The sequence below is a fragment of the Elgaria multicarinata genome, chromosome 6 (assembly GCF_023053635.1).
Source record: "Elgaria multicarinata webbii isolate HBS135686 ecotype San Diego chromosome 6, rElgMul1.1.pri, whole genome shotgun sequence".
Lineage (NCBI taxonomy): Eukaryota > Metazoa > Chordata > Lepidosauria > Squamata > Anguidae > Elgaria > Elgaria multicarinata.
In genome coordinates this window covers 74,743,036-74,764,324 of record NC_086176.1, presented here as the reverse complement: position 1 = coordinate 74,764,324, position 21,289 = coordinate 74,743,036, and the positions used below count along the sequence as shown (strand labels likewise).

General features: G+C 36.0%; 1 protein-coding gene across 5 annotated transcripts in view; it reads right to left on the bottom strand.

Annotated features, from left to right (window-relative positions):
* Positions 1-21,289, bottom strand: part of ARB2A (ARB2 cotranscriptional regulator A) — a 289,998-nt gene that overhangs the window by 164,708 nt on the left and 104,001 nt on the right. For 4 of the 5 annotated variants that reach the window (XM_063129606.1, XM_063129610.1, XM_063129609.1 and 1 more), the window contains one exon: positions 11,456-11,674. The exons of the other annotated variant lie outside the window; for it this stretch is intronic. In XM_063129606.1, the coding sequence (XP_062985676.1) occupies positions 11,456-11,674 (219 nt within the window). The remainder of the gene's footprint in view (positions 1-11,455; positions 11,675-21,289) is intronic. 5 annotated transcript variants of the gene reach the window in all.

The following is a 21,289-nucleotide window of genomic DNA, read 5'->3' as shown; positions in this document are numbered from 1 at the left end:
GCTACAAAACTATCCAAAATATGTTTTACAAATTATTTTCAACCCTGTGTTTAAACTAGAATCTCGATTCAGCTATGCAGTAATTTCATTCCCAGCAGTGCCATCTATTGGGGAAGCTCAATAGAATACATATTTCCATAAACTGAAATGTTCATTTGACTATAAATCAAATGCATTTCAGTTTGGATTAATGAAAGTAAACACAGCAACTCTGTTGTAAGAACAAACGTCTATGATTGTTGCATTTTTAAACTGAGGAACGGGATGGCAAATTTGAAAAAAGGAGGTCTCCATTGACCCTTTTGACCTTAAGAGACATGGAGTATTGTTGATCCATTCAGCACTCCTCTGAGTGAATGAAGTGAACAGCGTGTAGTAGAAGAAGAATTAAAAAGTATTTGAGGGCTAATCTTTTTCTTTTGCTATTTAAAAGTTTATATGCAAGTGTATACACATAAACTCTTTAGAAAATTTCAGATGGGTACTTAGCTAACATAATTATTTATGTACATGAAATTGTGCCAGGAGGCTTTGGCTTGACCTTGTCTAGCTGAACCCATGATACCAGAAACCTTACAATATCCAATGGACCAGAATCTAATGATAAAACTTCTGCTACCACAGTGCTTCTGTTTAGCATATAACTGCTATAATTCATGTTCCTTTAGTAGTCCTGGGGGAAATATAATGAGTTGAATCTCAATTAGATTGTTTTAAATGAAAACAAACTTCATTACCACTTCTGTCAGAGAAGCTTCAAAAAGCTGTATGACAAGGGTCAACTAAAGTGATGCAGTCATTGCGAACAACTGTTTAAGTGGGCAATTTAAATGAAAACAGGAAAAATAGGATTAAAAGTTTTCCTGAGAGATTTCATGGCTCTGTAGAGCATTGTTCCTTGTACACTTAAAAAGGAATGCTGTTTAAAGAGCGAAGAAAGAGCCTTCAAGCAAGTATGAAAAAGTAAATATCTGCAAGCTGGCCTAAAATGTAATCACAGATATATCTTCAGAGAAAACATAAAAATAGGAAACTCCGTATAGCTGGATCCCATGTTTCCCTATTCTTTTCTGTTCCAATTTCTCTTCTTTGCCTTCAGTGCTCTCCGTAGGTTACAAACCATACTGTCTTGAGGACTCTTTCTTACAGTATTTTTTAAATCATCATCATCATCGATTACAGGATAGCAAAAGATAATATACCAGGCATATCCAAAGATGAAGACATGGTATTTATTAGTAAAATGTGAATAGCTACAGAATTATCAAAACTCAGGCCTTAACTAGATCTAAGGTTTATCCCGGGATCGTCCCGGGGGTCATCCCTGCTTGCTCTCGGGATATCCTGTGTGTCATTTACATGAACAGGGATGACCCTGGGATGATCCCAGGATAAACCTTAGGTCTAGCTAAGGCCTGAGTTTCTGTACCTCTTGCAGAGTCTTTAATACCCTTCCTCATTAAAGCTGGTAGATAAAATGTGACGCAGGCCTTAGGTTTATCCCAGGATCATCCCAGGGTCATCCCTGTTCATTTAAATGACACACAGGATATCCCAGGAGCAGGCAGGGATGATTCCGGGACGATTCTGGGATAAACCTTAGGTCTAGCTAAGGCCCAAGTCTTCATTTACAGAAAACCTGAAAGTTTAAATGTGTTTTCTATACTTGTTGTAACAAATCTTAATAAAATAGATAACATTTGTTGGGATCTATAAAGGTGCTATTTTCACCTTTGTGTTATGTTTCAGTGATGAACTGCCATTACTTTCAGACTAGGTCACAGTCCTAATAATTATTACCTAGCCTCCTATAATCTTTGTAAAGAACTGGGGTTTAAGGGAAACTAACTATTTGGAAAATATGTTCAATATAGGTTTTCTATGAAATATATACATTATTGTAGAAATAACATTTAATAATTAGTTCTTTAGCTGAAAACAGTTGTATTGGGATCTTTTCTGGACAAGATAAACAGAGGATGTCCACAATAGATATGAAATGAAAGGTTATGAGTCAGTGCTGGCCCAAGATATTTTGTTGACTGAACCAGAGCCCAAATGGCATCCCCATTCCTGCTGGGACCAACACTAACAAGTATTATTCCACTATTCAGACATCAGTTCCCAACTTCATCTATCCACACCCCATTGTACCACCTGAAAGCAGGTCAGTTGACTTCACTGTATTGTAGAGCACACCTGTTATGAATTAGCACTCTTCAAAACTGAATGGAAAAGAAAGCAGTTCTTGGTCCACCTGCATATGACTTACAAATATGTTTAGAAAATTATTGATACCTAAAAACTGCTCTGCTATGAAAAGCCACCAGTATTCCTTTGAATACATGGTAATACAAAAATGATATCCAGAAATTGAGTGATATGTTAGAATGGCAGCCATAGATAATCTATGAAACACAGTGTATTACCACATAGTGCAAAGACTGTACAACGGGTTTAAATTTAAATGCATTAATACTTAGTGTTTATATGGTGCTTTAGAGAGTTCAAGGCACTTCACACACATTATCACAGTAATGTACTCACTCTACTTTAGTCGAAAAACAGACATAGTGAGTGAGAGAGTGAGAGAGAGAGAGAGAGAATCTCCAGTGCTGTTCTATGCATATCTACTTGGAAGTAAGTTGCATTGAGTCCAATAACATGTACTCTATATTCTTGTAATAGTTTACCCCTTTGGTGTCCAACTATCTCTGTAATATCATTAAGTTTCACAATATCAGTATTTCATGTTAAATAAAGTATCGTCATTGGTTACGCTTCCACAACAGAAGGGCTCTAGAGGAGGAACATAACAAGGAGCCATAGAGGATGGACATGAAAGCTTCACTACAGCACCCACAAGGCAGTATCATCTCAAGTGAAATACGCAAGCACAAAATTGATATGCAACATATGGGGCCTAGATTAATTTAAAAAAAACAAACAGAAAAAGCAAAAAAAAAAAAGTATTTTGAACTACTCATGGGTAAAATCTATTGCTTCAGTTAAAGGCCTAATTTACACCAAGCAGGATCTACACTATGAAAGCAGTATGAAAGTGGTATATAAGAGGCAGGAGCCACACTACTGCTTTATAGCGGTATTGAAGTGCACTGACAACTGTTGGGGCCCATTGACACATACCATATACCACTTTCATAGCACTATATCCTGCTTAGTGTGGCTCCTGCCTTTTATATACCGCTTTCATAGTGCAATATACTGGTTGTAGATTAGGCCTAAGACAAAATTGTCTCTATAGATTTAAATATTCCTATATTTCAAATGTTTTTCTAAATTTGAGTTTCATTATTTATAGGTACATAACAGCTGCCTTATACTAGGGTGACCATATGAAAAGGAGGGCAGGGCTCCTGTATCTTTAACAGTTGCATAGAAAAGGGAATTTCAGCAGGTGTCATTTGTATATATGGAGAACCTGGTGAAATTCCCTCTTCATCACCACAGTTAAAGCTGCAGGAACTATACCAGAGTGACCAGATTTAAAAGAGGGCAGGGCACCTGCAGCTTTAACTGTGGTGATGAAGAGGGAATTTCCCCAAGTTCCCCATATATACAAATGACATCTGCTGAAATTCCCTTTTCAATACAACTGTTAAAGATACAGGAGCCCTGTCCTCCTTTTCATATGGTCACCCTACCTTATACCAGGTCAGACTATTTGTCCATCTAGCCTTGTACCGTCATTCTGACCTGCAGCAGCTTTCAGGAAGAGATCTTTCCCATCACCTGCTACCTAATCCTTTTCAGCTGGAGATGCCAGCGACTAAACTGGGAACATTCTGCATGCAAAACATGTGCTCTATTTTAAACATTTTAAACAAAACATTTTAATTTAATTTTAAATTAAATTAAACATTTTAATTTTAATGTTTAAATTAAACATTTTAAACATTTGAATTAGCTTTATGTATTTTATGGTGTTTTTATGTGTGTTGTATCCCGCCTCGATCCAGAGGGAGAGGCGGGCAACAAATAAATATTATTATTATTATTATTATTAGCAAGCTGTAGTCACACCGCTAAAAATTCCCTCCTGAAAATGGGTGGGTTGGAGAATGAGGAAGTGAAGGGAATAAATTGAACAAGCAGTTAGAGGCTAGTCAGCATTACTCTATGACAGCTCAGTCTCTCAAAGAAAGTATAAAGCACCCATTTATTGCTTGAGGAAGGGAATAAAATTAAAGAAGAGAGTAACACAAGTTTATAATACAATGAGCAGAAATGTGGTGTTCCTTCCTATTTATCTTGTAGAGGTTTCCTGCTGCCATCCCACCTGTTACCTTCTGTTAATAAAGCTTCCCCTCTCATCCCTTTTCCCTCCAATTTTAATACTTTTATACTAACACTTTAGTATTTCATTAAACTATATACATGGCAAAGAGCCATTCACTTTGCTCACGTTAACCACTACTGTTTTTACTACTGATCAAGCTTTCAACTAGGAAACAAAGGGGGAGAATTTCCTCATTCCAGTTTCTTGCCCCCAACCCAGATAAAAATATGATATGTTTTATATCTTGGAATTCTTCTTAAATTAATATAAATAGTAAATAAATAAAGTTTCATGATATGGAATCATTTACATTAATAATTTATTTCCTCTTAATTTAAGACGCTTCTGAGAAAGGATGATTTTTTAAGTAAAGTATGTAAATTTTTGAAGGCATGTGCAAATGTCCCCTTTTTTGCGCACTGTCTTATCCATCTTTCCCATATCGTATGCTGATTTCTTTACTTTGATTTGCTATTCATTTTTACTTTGGATTAATTGCCAATGCAGACATCAATTTCCTGAAGAATTTATAAAAATAAAATTATGATAAAATTTAAGAGGAATGAACACTAGATTACAAGACTACTGCAATTTCACTGGCACAAAATAAAATTAGTTACATGATTGAGAAAGAAACATGCATCATGTTTTATGTTCTATATCAGTGAGTGACTGTTTAAATGTTACATCTCAGATGTGCCAAATACCAGTTTACATTCAGAAGTATCTAAACATAGTAGAGGTACTTTCATCCTTAATTAAACAAATAAGAAATCTGCAAATGGAAATTAAGTTTAAAATTAAGTTTATAAGTTATTTCCATAGTAAAAAAACCACCTGTACTAGAATATAATGGTCAGTATTCAAAGAACCATGACTAGTTTTTCCCTAAGCTGCTTGGCAAACTGTTTTCTGCAACTGTGGGGAGTTTCAGGAAGTTTGTCATATGTTGTAGAGGTTTGTTCTTCAAGCGGGGGAAAAGGTACACGTTTTTGCATCCATAGTGTTTTGACTTTAGTTCAGCAATGAATAAAAATGCTTGAAGTTTACTGGCTTGGGTTCTATGTTTCTAGTGGAAATGTTTGCCAATATGTACAGCAGCAGCCTCTGGTGGTCTGAATGAAATCAGGTGTCTATAAGCACAGTAGAAATATATTTTTAAAGACGTGTGTGTATTTATTTAGCTATTTGACTGTTCTTCATTGCAACATATTAAAAAGATGGTTTAAAATAATGTATTTCCTAACAGTTTAACAAATGCATCATTTTAAAGCATTCTAAACAGTTAGATGTACAATGCATTAATTACATAATCACATGTGAAACCTTTTTTTATTGTATGGAATACTAAGTTCAGTGAAAATTTCCAGTGAGTTTTTGCTTTGATTTGAACCAAATATAAACCTATGAAACATGACATTTTTCTTTTGACTACTGAACACAGTTGGCAGATGTTTTCAAGAACAAAAAAAGTCTTAGAACAGAACACAGTAAGTAAGCTTTCCTGCCATATTGTGTGAGATGAAGTTTATTGCTCAGACCAAATCAATCCCCTTAACAAGCTGTAACATACATTGGCAAGTACATTATTTCATAGTTAAAAAAATTTACAGCCTGAAACAATAAGCACTTTGATCTTTCAAGCTGTACTCTTAAAGCTTCAAAAGGTACGCATAATCAGCTAGTTAGTCATTTCTATTTATATCCTTCCCTTAGAAAAAGACTTAGCAAAGACCTCAGTTCTGTTGTAACTTATGGTTATATATATGGATTATTATAGTGGAGGTATGTGTGGAATTTTTGAATAATGAAAATGTAAGCCATTCACAGATATTTGAGTGCGTACCTTAGATACAAATGAGATAAACTAATCAAAATAACCAAATTACAAACCAACATTCTCAAGCTGATCTTCAAGAGTACACTTGGCAATTTATTATTCATTTGGTGAAACAAGATTTTTTCCTAGATGAGAGTATTCTCTTCTCTATCTGAAACTACTATATCAAGTGTTTGTGCGTGTGCACGTTTAATCAAGTAACAAATATTGGCACTCTTGTTTACTCTCCCTGGGTATTTCTCCAGTGTGTTTTGGTGACATTCTCATTACTTTATGAAAGTGATTAACCAGTGTTTACCAAGCAGCAATTGGCATACATTGGCAACTGGTTAAGTTCTGCTGAATATATGGCAGACTCTTCACAGGGGCTAGCACCTTGTAGTGAGGGAAAGGCAGTCCAGTACTTCCATCCTGTTCATCAGGTGGCTAAACTGAGTTTTCGTATGGTGGAAAACTTGACTCATAGGGTCTTGCTATTTACTGTTTTACTCTGTACAGCACCATGTACATTGATGGTGCTATATAAATAAATAATAATAATAAGACACAACATAGAGAACATCTTCATTCCTATGGGGTGGCAATACGTGCAACCAAGAAAGGTTTCTTCTCTGCACGTATTGCATCAGCGAATTTGCATCCAGCAGAACTGTTCAAGGTGGTGAGAGGTCTAACTCAGACACCTTCCCCCCTGAACTCGATTTTAGAGCCTTCGGTAGTTCGCTGTGATGCCTTTAACTATCATTTCACAGATAAAATCTCTCGGATAAGAGCCAACTTAGATGCTGTCATTATAGCAGAAGCTGACAATGAAGCGTCCAGCAACTCCGCAAGTAGGATTACACTAGATCAGTTTCAGTTGGTGAGTACCGAGGATGTGGACAAGCTGCTTAGACGAGTAAGGAAGACAACTTTCCCTCTCAATCCCTGTCCCTCATGGCTGGTCGTCCAGGGAGGAGATGCAGTTAGACAACAACTACAGCATATTATTAATGCATCCCTCAGAGAGGGGAGTTTTCCATCATGCCTAAAAGAGGCGGTAGTACGGCCACTCTTAAAAAAGCCCTCCCTGGACCTTAATAATTACAGACCATTATCAAATCTTCAATTTTTGGGCAAAGTGATCGAGAAGGCAGTTGCCTTCCAACTCCAAGCAATCTTGGATGATACAGATTTTCTAGACACATTTCAAACCGGCTTCAGAGCAGGATACGGAGTTGAGACCGCTATGGTTGCCTTAGCGGATGATCTACGTCTTAGTATTGACAGGGGGAGTGTGTCCCTGCTGGTACTTTTGGACCTCTCAGCGGCTTTCGATACCATCGACCATGGTATCCTTCTGGATCATCTGAGGTGACTGGGAATCGGGGGCACTGTGCTTCAGTGGTTCCAGTCCTACCTCTTGAGCAGGTTCCAGATGGTGATGCTTCGTGATGGCTGCTCTTCAAAGAAGGAGCTGCTGTGTGGTGTACCACAAGGTGCCATCCTTTCCCCAATGCTATTTAATATTTACATGAAACCGCTAGGAGAGATCATCCGAAAGGCATGGCGCGGAGTGCTATCAGTATGCTGATGACACCCGAATATATTTCTCTATGCCTTCGACAACAGCGTCAGCTAAGGATAGTGTGTCTCCTCTGAATGAATGCTTAGAGGCGGTAATGGGCTGGATGAGGAAAAACAAACTGAAGCTAAATTCAGACAAGACGGAGGTGCTTGCTGTCAAAGGCCATAACCTGGGTTTGGAGGTGTGTAAACCAGTTCTGGATGGAGTTACACTCCCTCTGAAAGACTGCATTCTCAGCTTGGGGGTGCTTCTGGATCCGTCGCTCCAAATGACAGCCCAGATAGATGCAACGGCCAGGAGTGCCTACTGTCAGCTTCGGCTGATACACCAGCTGAGCCCCTTCCTAGAGTTGAAAGACCTAAAGACAGTAGTGCACGTGCTGGTAACTTTGAGGCTCAACTTCTGCAATGCGCTCTACATAGGGCTACCTTTGTGCCTAGTCTGGAAACTTCAACTAGTTCAAAATATGGCAGCCAGGGTGGTCACCGGTACACCTAGCGGGGACCACATTACACCAGTTTTAAAATCTCTTCACTGGTTGCCAATTAGTTTCCGGGCAAAGTATAAAGTGTTGGTTATCACCTTTAAAGCCCTACATGGTTTAGGTCCAGGCTACCTGCAGGATCACCTTCTCCCGTACAATCTGCCCCGCACACTCAGGTCCTCTGGGAAGAATTTACTCCAGTCAACAAAATCAAGGCTGACAACTATTACCCAGAGGACCTTTTCTTCTGCCGCTCCCAGATTATAGAATGACCTGCCGGGAGAGATTCGTCAACTTAACAATCTTCTGGATTTTAAGAAAGCTATGAAGACTGATCTCTTCCGGCAGGTCTACCCAGTTGAATTTTAGGATGTCTTTTAATAATGCGCTGCTTTTAATGATGTATTAGTTTTAGAATGTTTTAATTATATGTATTTTGTGGTATTTGCATTTGTGTTGTACCCTGCCTCGATCCGGAGGAAGAGGCAGGTAACATCATTATTATTATTACAACTCATTGGAGTGTTGTAGAGTTTAATAGGCAAATTGGCAAAAAAAAGAAAAGAAAAGAAAAGAAAAGAAAGAAAGAAAGAAAGAAGAAAAGCAAAACCAAAAAAGCCTAAGTGAAAAAGTAAAGAATAAACCTATCATCACTGTGCATGCAGAAATATATATAATCACAGTTAGGTAGTAGTTTTATGAGTATATGGGTGCAATCTTATGAATGTTTAGACAGAAAAAGTCCTATAACCCCCAGCATTTCCCAGCCAGCATGGATTGTACCTTGAGTTCACTAAATATAACCTATGTTCGTAGGTTAGCACGTAAGCAACAAAATTGTTCATCTGTTCTTAATCATTTTCAAAATGGATACATGCAGTTACAGAAAATTGTAAGTAACTTTTCAGATGAAGCATACATGCTACCAGATAAAGTTTGCCTACTTATGTTTGGCTTTACAATACCCTCCCAATGCATTCAACATGGATATCTTGTTGAATCTTGACCAAAGATCTGGCTACACAAGTGAAAGCAATTCCTAGTAACACGGGAGTGTGTGCATCATCAATTTCCCCTCTCTGTAGCACTTCTGAACTGGTAACCAAGGATTGGGACCCTCTGGGGATGTTTTGCAGGGTCTGCAGGAGGAATTCAGCAACTCTCCTGCATGCTGAAGTGACTTCTGTTGTGCAACAAGATCTTTAGATTCAAGCTATGTGTGGAAGTGACCTGGTTTGAAGTATTTGATCAGCAGGCGAACATCTGTAGGACTTGAAATGGTAATTACCCCAAACATCAGGATAAAAAATTATGTCTGGTGAGTGAGAAATATGAGAAAGAGAAAATATCATAGAGCAATGTGACTGAGAGCTTGTAGTTAGTCAAAGTCCAATTGTCCAGCAAAATGCAACAACTGATCCTGTCTCTGGGTAAATTTAAAACAACACTAAAACCTCAGGATTTCGTTCTTTCCAGAAGTGGTGCTTCTTATACAGTGGCACTGATGACTAAGTAATTCATTACATATCATAAGCAAGACCTTTTCAGTTACTTTGTACACACGATTATTTTCAGAATCCTTTCCAGTTCTTCATTCCTTCAGAGAGATATAGGTTGCATTTGGACAACACAATAGTCAATGGTGGGTTAATAGTCAATTCCACGGTTGATTATCAAGGAGGTACTCCCCACACAACATGATTATAATCAACTGTGGTGTGGATTAAGGCCAATGTTGAGCTGACTATCAGTCTACGGTGTGTTTGACTGACACATCCCCCCCCTCTCCCCTCAGTCCTCCCATTGCGAGTTCTGCCAGCTAGACTACAGTGGCAGCCGCCACTTTGGTCACTCTTGCCAGGGGACTCTGTAGTTGCCGAAAAGAACCCACTGTGTGCAACAAAATAGTCAACGGTGCCCGACAGATGACATGATAACTAACAGTTGTTCCAATAATCAACTCTGCACAGTGCTGGTTATTTTAGCTGAATAACCAAACATGGGGTAAAAAAGTCCCAACAGACAACAAAATAACCTACCGTTGACTATTTAACCCACCATTCACTATTTCGTTGACTATTTAACCCACCGTTTACTATTTAACCTACCGTTGACTATCATGTCGTCCGAACCCAGTCATAAAGTGTTCCTATTTCATACAACTATGCATGTATAGTAAAATTAATTAATATAACTATATTTTCCCTATATATTGCAGTTGGTGATGATAAGGATGATGGTGATGATAAGGAAAAGGAGGGAGAGGAACATGTTGAAAAGTAATATGATGCTTATTTCCGCCCCCTGAGTTTTCACTGTTCAATCACCATAGGCACAGCATTCTAATGACACTGGTGCATTTATGGCATATTTTTACTGTTGAATAACAATGCTAACTTCTATAAAGAGAGCTTTGAAAATTGCATGGATATGTCTAGAATGTATAATGCATCATATGTATATGCAGCAGAATGTGTCAAAGCGCAAATAATATTGTTTGTGCCCCCTGCAGAATTAGAAATCCTTGGGTAGCAGTGTTATAACGATCCCATGCTGCTAGCATTACAAAGTGCAAAGGTTCACTGACTAAGAAAAGAAAAGAGCAAAGGACAGAATTTCCTCATTGCACTATTCTTGAACTATTCTGACTTAAATATTTATTAAGTTATTAATAATTCCCTTCCTTTATCTTCTTTTAGGAGCTTAACTGAAATGCAATGGACAGCTGCAAATATGTAAATAACACATTACAGGCCAAAGATATAGCCATACAAGATAAACATCAGTATTTGCCCACTGTATCATTAATTTACAAGGTAAGGTATTAAAATATTAGATTATTATTTAAAAGAGTCTAAACTACTACTGCCCAAGAAGGTAACACCATGTGAAAACATGCCCTGCTTTGTAAAACATGTTACCTAAACTATATTTAGAAAGTGCGTCTTTTACACCCATCTACTTTAAAAAAATCATAAAGTATTTTTCAAACCAGCCCTTGTCTCTGGAATGCATAGTATGTTCCTTTGGGGTTTATTTGATGTTTCTCTTTGAAATTAAAAAGGATTTTTCCCTACACTTTCACATTTAATGCTAATAATAATATCAATAGAAAGAAGTAGTTCTCACTTTTAGTATTTGACAGTTACATGTTAACAATATGTACATTTCAAAAATAATATTTTAAAATTTGGCTAGATAAGTGAATTTAAAACAACTGTTTTGATAATTTAGTATTAATGCAAAATAAACTAACCAACTTACTCTAATATACAACTGCACAGTTTCCTTTTCTTTTTGTGGATTCCGATATTTCTCATAAAAGTCTCGTCGTTTCTTTGTATCTTTTTGGATTTTATCTTTCCTTTCTCTCTTTTCTGCAGGTTCATCCGATCTATCAGGAGACAGCTGTACTTGGGCTTTTGTCTTTTCAACCTCAATATAGTTTTCATTCGGATTCAGTACTATAACCCCGTAGCCCTCCTGTTTCAGAAGAAGAAAAAGAATACACATAGATTTTGGCTTTGAAATCATTTGCATTTCATTTGATTGATTTAAAAGGTATATTTAAGAGATTTTCATAAAGTTCATATAATGGTTTCATTCCTACTGAGTTTGTATCTGAATTTACAGTGGCTATTTCTGTTTATTTGTCCAGCTCTTTTAACCTTTTAATAACTTTTCAATATTTTATGCTATTCATCAGAATGTAGTAAAAATAAAAACAGAATGTGATTCTAGAATAACCATAGGGCCACTAACATGTATAGTTTATGCTTCATTAATAAAAACCTTTATGTTTAGACTACTTAAATCTACTGATTTCAATGGGATTTAAGCAGTCAAATTGTGTGCAGGACTTCAGCCTAAACTATTAAATACTTCTGTCTAACTCATAAAGTGATAGCAGTAGTAACAATGAATCAATATCAACTATAACGATAATCTGACATTGCTTTAAAAAAAATCAATGAATTAGTTACCAGTTCAGACCTGAACAATTTTATTGGAATTAAATGATGTATTGTCTTTTTAGACTTTAAGGAAAAAGATGTTAAACATCTTGTTCTATTTCATTTTTTCTCAGAAAATATTAAGTAATGGTGAATATATGGGTAATTTTTAAAAATCCCAAGACATTTTGTCAACATAATGGAAAGTATGAAAATGAAGTCTCTTAAAAGCATGAAACAAAAGTAAAAGAATCATACAAATTTAGAATCAATCTTCAAGATTATTTTTAAATTCTTGTATATAGTTTTCTAAAAGAAACTCAAGACACTAAAGTAAAGCCTATTTCAAACTAGTTAACAAACTGGAACTTCTGCCTAATAAACAGATGAAAAGATAAAAGTCTACCTATAGATTATCAAAGCTAACCAAATCTACAGCAACAAAAGATACTTTATTTGGTGTTGCTTTATTCTAATCTGTGTAACTATTCAAAAATCTTGTAATGCATTGTGGTAACTGTCAGGTAGACAGATTGTCACTTGGTGATTTTCTACAGTTGGACACACTTGACTAGTTATTAAAATCACATTTGAAGAAAGTTCTTACTCTTCCTTGTGCCTGTACAAGTTTACACGCCCTTCTCAAATTTCTGCTATACCCTCTCCTCCCACCAAAACTAAGTTAAAGAACACTGTTGCACTCTGTTAAGCAGGGTGAATTAGAGGCATTCAGTTCACTGTCTATGGTGTAAGGGAACATGGTAAAAAGGTCACCATAGGCCAAAGAGAAAATTGCCTCCTTCTAGATTCTGTACCATGAGTAAGTGATCTCCTGTCATCTTTTTCCCCAGCTCTCTCTTCTAAGTGAACCTATACATTCACATATACTCACCATATGCTTTGGAATGGAGTGGTTAAGTATAAAGTAGAAATTCTACTAAAGTTATTACATAAGCAGTCTCAACTGAGATCTTTATGAAAAATTTAGAAGCAGGCTGTGCTCAAAAAGTATAATACACAGAAAACCAGATTCCTGCCTTCATGGATGAATAAACCACTAATAAAATAGAATGACCTAAACAGTGCTTTTCATACTATTTTAAATAACTTGCATTGGGGGAGGGGAATGAAAACTTTTTTTTAGCTATTCAGAAATAGTTCTCTTAGAGTTCTGTGATTTAGTTTGCTATTCATGATCATGACCTGTTTGGGGGTTTTCCTGAGCAGATGTTCTGTGTGTTTTTACTTCTTTTTACTTCTGAATAATTCAAGATGAAAAATTCATGTAATTGTTATAGTTTTATACATGTTACTGGAATGTGAAATTGTGTCTACTTTTTGCTACACACAAAAACAGACACACATAAATCATCAGAGAAGTAAGATTTGTCTAAGTTATTGATTATGTAACTGAAAATTACAAGACTCATTTGTCCAATTTTATGAGGACATAATGTCAATTTTTCACAGACACATCAACAGATGAAAAATGAATCCATTTCAAAAATCACAGCTTCATAAATCAATTAAAGAATTTTTATCAATTAGGTTTTAACCAACACAAACCATTGCTCAGTATGCCTTTAAAACTTTTTAAAAAAATACCACATTTGCTTCAAAAAAATTTGTCACAAGCTACGTGGTTTCTTTCTACAAATCCATTATAAATGTTGTTTTGTTTGTAAGAAAATGTTTGTAAGAAAATTGACATAATGTCAGACTCCCTTCCACTTTTTGTCTTCAGCCACATCAGCCTAAATTATATGAGGAAAAATAGGCACAGGAAAGAGGATTAGGAGTAACATACAATACTTGCTCAGATGAAAGGATGTAGAAATGCAACATAACATACATAACAGCAGCAGAATTTAACCCCTATCAGTATTACTAAATTGTTACCAACCTAACCTATGTGAAGTTAATCTATGTCTTTAACCATGGGGCAACCTTTATTTCCTCTTCATCTATGAAAACAATGTAAAATGTTGTTTTAATGTTCCATCAGAAGCTTCAGTAGTTGCATTCTTAAACTGCACAGTTTTGGAATATCAAATTGTTAAAAGAAGTTCTACAATTTTAATATTTAAAATAGAAGTGTGGTATCACCAAATTACCAATGTCAAGGATCACCTAATCTCTATGCATTATTGTCTTCACAAAGTTAAACCAAATGTGACATCAACCTAAGTTTATGAAAATATTTTAAACATGTGGTGACAAATATTAATACTGAGCTGTAGTTTTATAAAAAGGGCTTAGTACTGTAATGCACCCTTTAGAAAGAGTGAACCAACACTACCAACATTTAGAAGCCCCCGCCCCACTTCCAAGATCTGAATGTGTATTCAAAATAGGCAACTGATAAGTAGCTACTAGTCTTGCCTCAACTATAAAATGATGAAACTGTAATATTAGATTGAAAATGAAATAAATCCACTGGTTAATTTCTTGTTTTGATTAATAAACACAGCAATTTAATTGTGCATATGTTGGGATATCCATATTTCCTTAGTTACCAAAATTTCCAAAGCCAATTTCAAATTATGTTTTTTCAAACCACTTATAATTAGAAAAATCTCACTTTTCGCCATAATATAAATATGCTCTTCAAAATGTTTGACATATTGATAACAGCCAATTATAACATAATATATCTGAGAGGGAATACAGCATTCAGTAAGTTTCAAGTTCATCTGCACAGGCCAGTTAGTACAATTAGATGTGATAGATGTTATCATGACAGATAGCAAAAATGTTGGCTTTCAGCTAGATGGCCAATTTGATATAATCCAGTTTCAGTTCTAAAATCTATCAAGCAGGATATATACCACAAGCATATTAACTGGTATGAATCCAAAATCTGTTGCATCAGATGATGCAAGCTAAGAACACATTTCAAACAACTATTTCAGAAGGCTTAAAAAGGATAAAGTTCTATTTTATATATGAGCTTACTTGACATTTATTAATTCAGAAGTAAAAGCAAGCTTAGACATGAATTGGAGACCACAGAGATTCCCAAAAAGGATGGTTTGCATCATCTGTCTCACAAATGCCACAAGTGTGTTAAGTTGGAAAATATAATAGTTATAATAGAAAAGTAATAGTTACATTTTGTTCTGGAAATCTCTTTAAGATGCCTCAAACACTACACACACACACACACACACCTCATATAGCATATATTACCAAGTAATAGAACAGTGAATGGCAATAAAAATATTTGAGATACATTCTGGAGCTCTACAAACCTCTTGTGTCTGGTCAAATGAATAATGAGCTAAAACCATTCAGCCCTGCATATTAATCCACCAGGATGGGATGCCATATGTGACTTGAGAGGTCAGAGGCTAGAGTGGAATCTTTTGACCTACGTATCTATCTTTCTGGCCTGTAAGTAAGAATCTGTAACAGATCATTTTCCTGAGCTTTATCAATCTGATTTTTTTTTAGAAAAAAAATCTATTTAGACCATTTGAAGAAAGATCAAAGTTAATCCTCTAGGGAAAAGCAATCCAAAGAACTTAGATCTGTAACCTAGATCTGTGCATGGTTAAAATGGACATAGGCATGGGCATTAATCTTTTTGAAAGATCTATGTTCTGTTTATTTCCCATCTTTTTCATGAGAAGAGTACCTATGTGTCACTGTTGCAACATCCTAGATGCAACAGTAGGATGAGGTCATGACAACCAATCAGAAGTCACTAGTGAAGCGTAAAAGTAAACATAGCTGTTGGAGATGCAGCTCAGCTTGAAAAATGCCCCCTCCATTATTTGAGCAATTTTCTCAAGACGTGACCTGAGACTGAAACGCCTGAAATGTCAGTTGACTCCTTTTTTGTATTTTCACCCAATGTGCATTTTGGCAACTGCACCCTGCTAACACTTTGTAATATTTTCATCCCAGTTACACCTCATCTCTCAGACTCTTGAATTCCACTGCTGAGCCCAAGTGTGTAAAAATGCTGTATTACTGCCAAACTCACATTGTTCCACCAAGTTTCTAACTTAAAATAGCTCATCAAGTTAGGCAGGAAAAGAAAACATGCCACAAAAAGTTTTTAGGGGACCACCTGTTGTCTATTATTTTTACATAGCACTTACTCATAAATCATAACACAGGGTAATTAATCAAGCTGTCAAAGAAAAGGTCAAAGGTTAGGTAGGGGAGTCAGAAGGTCATGCATGGGCTGATAGAGGTCAGGGTCACACCACATTCCTCATTATCAAGTTGGGATGAGAGACGGCCCAAGCAAACAAAAGTGAAAGCAGATGGAGAAGTGAGTGGATAAAAAAAGAAAGAAAGAAAACTTCACAAACAAAAAGAAAAGTGAAAGAAGAGTGTCAGCTGCCTTCAGATAAAGAATAGAATTGAAATACACTGAAATGTGCTCAAAAGGTCTAATACAACATAAAGAAACTATATTTTCATTCTTTAAGTCTATCTATATAGATTTATTTGGATGATCTTCTGATGGAAAACAAGCAATACTATAACAACACCCTTTTGTGATTTTCATATAGTCATCTAACATTTTCAGGCAAATCAGAAAAAAGTAGTTAGTTTGATCATCATCACCAAATGCTGTTTTTCTTTTTGTGGCTACAAGCAATGGAAATGTAATAAAAAAGCCTTTATTTGTATGAAAAATAGGTTTTGAACTATATTCTTCATACACACAAATGTTCATTAACACAAAGCATCATAAAAGTCCTTCTGGATGACACAAGAGTTATAAAATATTCTATCATTACACTGACCTGAATTAGATGCAGAATACTGTGCAAAATTAGCTGTCACCCTTTCCTCAAAATCTTTGTTAATCTCATTTTGAATGTTTGCAGCTTTATCAACACATGCATCAATGTCAGCTCCTTGGTTACTGAACCGCTGTACTTGGAAGAAGATATAATTAAAATGTTTTGGCACAGAAAAGGTGAAATTGTATCTTCCCCTATTCCCTGAGGAGTCTGTAAAACATGTAGGATATATTGACAAACACACACCCTTGTCTAGAGCCCTGACATTCCAGGTCACCAACTGCTATTTATTTCAGAACATTTACACTTACCCATACAATCACCTGTTCTGTTACTAACTTTTAATGGCTGCTAGAGGTATAAAAAAATCTTAATGCCTCTCCTGATAACTTTATTGTAATTTCTTAAAGATTCCAGGTTCATTTTTATTAGTTTAATTTCCTCCCTTGTATTTTAGCAAAAATGCTTATACATTAACAATGCAATCCTATACAAGCCTACTTAGAAGTATGTCATACTGAGTTCAATGGAACTTGCTCCCAGATAAGTGTGCATAGGATTGCAACCCAAGATTACTATAAACAATGCAAGTAGTGTGTATTACTTTCCTTAAATGAGGTAATGCTCAAATGGAATCATGTTGCAACAAGTGTATGCTTACAAAGTTTATATCTACAAATAATACTAACTTGTGTTTAATTGTTTGTTCTCATACAACAAATTTCAACAAAGTCAACATGAATTGAGTATTATATAACTTTTTCTAGCTGTAATTAGTAAACTAATTCCTGAGTACTTAAGAGGGCTAATTTATACAATCTGATGTAAAGATCACAAAATAATGTACGTGAACCACTGTGAATCCTCAAATTCTATATAAAACCAAGCAAGTTCTATTGAAAGAAGTTATAAAGGAATATATGCTTGCTAGCACAGTGTATACAAAGTCTTATCCTCATAATGCTACCAAGAGTTCCCTTGGGGCAGGAATACACTCTAAAGTTCTTTGGCCTTACCATTGTTTTCTAGTAGAAAACAAAGGAGGAGGATAAAAGGCTTTCTCGTAAATTTCCACTAAGAGATGAGCTGAAAGAGAAAGATATTGGATGAAAGATGAAAGATTTTAGTGGGAAAAACCCTTGATAACAGGTTTTACAAATAGAACCTGCAACAAAATTGCAGTGTGTCCTTGATCCCTAACAGGAGTGCTCCTGTTGCGTATCACAGCTAGCCTTGCCCTTCTCCAATAGTCCATCTCTCTCTCTCTCTCTCTCTCTCTCTCTCTCTCTCTCTCTCACACACACACACACACACACACATACACACACACACACACACACACACACACACACACACACACACCCCTCCAACTTTTCTCCCCTTCAAAATGACATTCCACATATGGCTCAATATTCTGCATGTTCATTTCTTGTTTGGGGAAGGTTTCATCCCTTTGTTTTTAGTTGTTTTTAAAAGTGTTTTTTACTTCTGCATAACTCAAGTAGAGTATCAGAACATGCCAATACCTCCCACTGAACACAGTAAATGATATGGGAGGAAACATTTCTCATAGGTTCCTGAACTTATTATGGTAAGATGTGTTTCAGAAAATAACTTTCCTTTCTCAAGGGCATTTGTCAACCTGTAACATTAAACTCTTTAGTTCTTTCATTAAGGAATCAAACTCGGGCACTTCTGAGAACTATTTCTCCCCAGATCATTTGCAGGGTTCCAGCCAGCCATGTGCTCCTCCAGGATACTATAAGCTGTTAAGGGGTCAAGTAGGACAATCCCCACTTCCCACTCCACTTTTCTTTTCCAACTGATTCTCAACATTCCATGGCTCTTGGAGACCACCAAGCATGCTCAGTTGTCATAGGGCTGTTTTGGTTTTTTATTTTTTATTTTAATTTACAAATGTATACTTTGTGTACTTTGTGTACATCCAAATGCATAAAAACTCCAACCTTATTTTGAGGTAACCCCCTTTAGATTCCAAAATGATAGATCTCACCCAACAGAATTTGCTTTTAGAGGGGACTGATATATGAACACATGAAGATGAGAATTTCCCTGAGGAGGAAAGTGAACATGGTTAAATTCCATGCATTCTCTTTGTTCTTGTATTTAATTCTTGAGTGGGGGAGGTGTAAAATAATCTCACCTTAATATTCTAGAGTCCCCCATCTTTTGAGTACATCTCTACATTTTATGAATATCCATCCAACTGTGGATATTGTTAAGTCATTGTTTACAAAACTACCAGTTATTTCTTGTGGCTCTACACCTTGATGGCTTGTATGTATCACATAGTACAGGGTCCACAAGCTTCCTTTTCCTTTCCTTCTGAAAGCTATATTATGGATTTCTTTTCTACAAGAAAACTGAATGTCTTCAATACAAAGTTAAAAAGATCAGTCACTTTCATCTGGGGAAAAAGCACAATCCAAAACCAGCAACTCCTTGCATGCATTGGAGCTCTGACAGCATTTCTATATTAACAAAATATCTCCATTCATTTCAAAGTTGGCCACAAATTGGTCTGTGAATCCCCATTTTGTACATGGGTCTGCCTCCAAATTTGAAGTGAATGAGGAATCCTTTGATCACACAAGAAATCTATTTGATCCTGCTGCCCTCTGGATCAAAGTGTGTTTATAAAGAGCTGAACAAACTCAAGTATTTCTGTATTATATAGATATATATAACACTTCCCAGTGGTCTATCAAAGCAGTTTACAGAAAATATAAAAATGTAAAATATAACAAAACACAGTAAAATAATCACTACTCAACTATAACCATACTGGCTGAGTCACCCTTTAGGGAAAATTTGTATAAAGATATGGGCCTTGAGCAGACATCTAAAGATCACAATGGAAGACACCTGCCTAATGTCACTTGCGAGCAAGTTCCAGAGGCCAGGTACTGCTACACTAAACCCTCTGTTATAGGTACTCCTGAGACAAACCTCAGCAGCATGCAGCACCTTCAGAGGTACTCCTTCTGAGGATCTGAAAGACTAGGCAAGGACATAAAGGGTGAGGTGACCCCTAAGGTAACATGGTCCCAAGTTGTTTACACGTAGTTAACAACAGAAAGTTAAACGTTGCGCAGTGACTTATTGGCAGCCAGGGCAGTCTTTTTAACTGAGGTCTAACATGGTGCCGAAAAGAGACCCCTGTTGATAGCATACACAAGTATTCTGCACGTAAGTAACACTCCACATTTTCCAAGAAATTTTTAAATGGTAGCATAACCATACAATGCTACTTACAGTCCATAAGCAATTAAACATTATTAGACCTACTTTTCAGATAGGAAAAGTAAAGTACAAAGCTGTGCAGTGAAGAATTAAATTAACATTTGTGTAGTGCTTGTCAAAACCATTTGTGCAAATTCCATGGAACCATTTAAAATTTGTTCCCAAGCCTATATTTAGATCATCCTATTCCATTTCTCTTTACAGAATGTAAAACTTATGCATGCAGCATTCATATTGCAGATGGAAATTGTTCTCACATGCATGCTCCATATCTATAGATACCTGGAAAAGATTACACCTGGATTTTTAAAATCTATGAAAATTGTACCTATCTACTTTTATCTACTCCTGTAATTCTGTAAAACTTTTTTTCCTTCAAGGAAGTATTATGAAATCCCTGGAAGTTGTTAGGAACACTTTAAAAACTGATTTTAAATACTTTGTAGAAGGGTAATCTGAGAGTCAATTAACATAACGGAAATGTGATCCTCACCACATGAACAGGATTTACAGCTGAATGAAGCAGCATCTGTGAGTCCTATCCACTGACTAGAGTCACTTTTCAGTATATGATTATTTGAACATATGAGTAATCATCATGCAAACTGAACAATAATCTGAATAGCTAACAGGGTAGCAACATAGGTTTGCTGAATGTGGCCATGGACCAAGGGTTTGTATTGGTTTTGCAAACTGGCTCAAAGTTTGTTGATCCATGTATATGTTATGAGTTGCTATAGAAGAAGAAAAAATATTATATTCTAAGGAGCCAAGACTCAAGGCCTTTTGCTTTGGAGTTGAAAAGGATAAGTCAAACAGTTCAGGTGTTTGGGGGGTTGTTTGGTGTTGTTGTTTTTACAAATCTTTGCACCTTACTGTAAAGGTGTAGTTAACTTTTATTTGTTTATGGGGAGGATAATCAAAATCTCTCTGATCATGGTAGGAAAAAACATTTTGTTTTCATAGGCATGTTTATTTTTTAACATAAGGATATTATTTATTTATTTAATTAATTACATTTATATACCGCCCCACAGCCGAAGCTCTCTGGGCGGTTTACAACAATTAAAAATAGTAAACATTAAAAGTATACAAAAATTTTAAAAACATAAAAACAG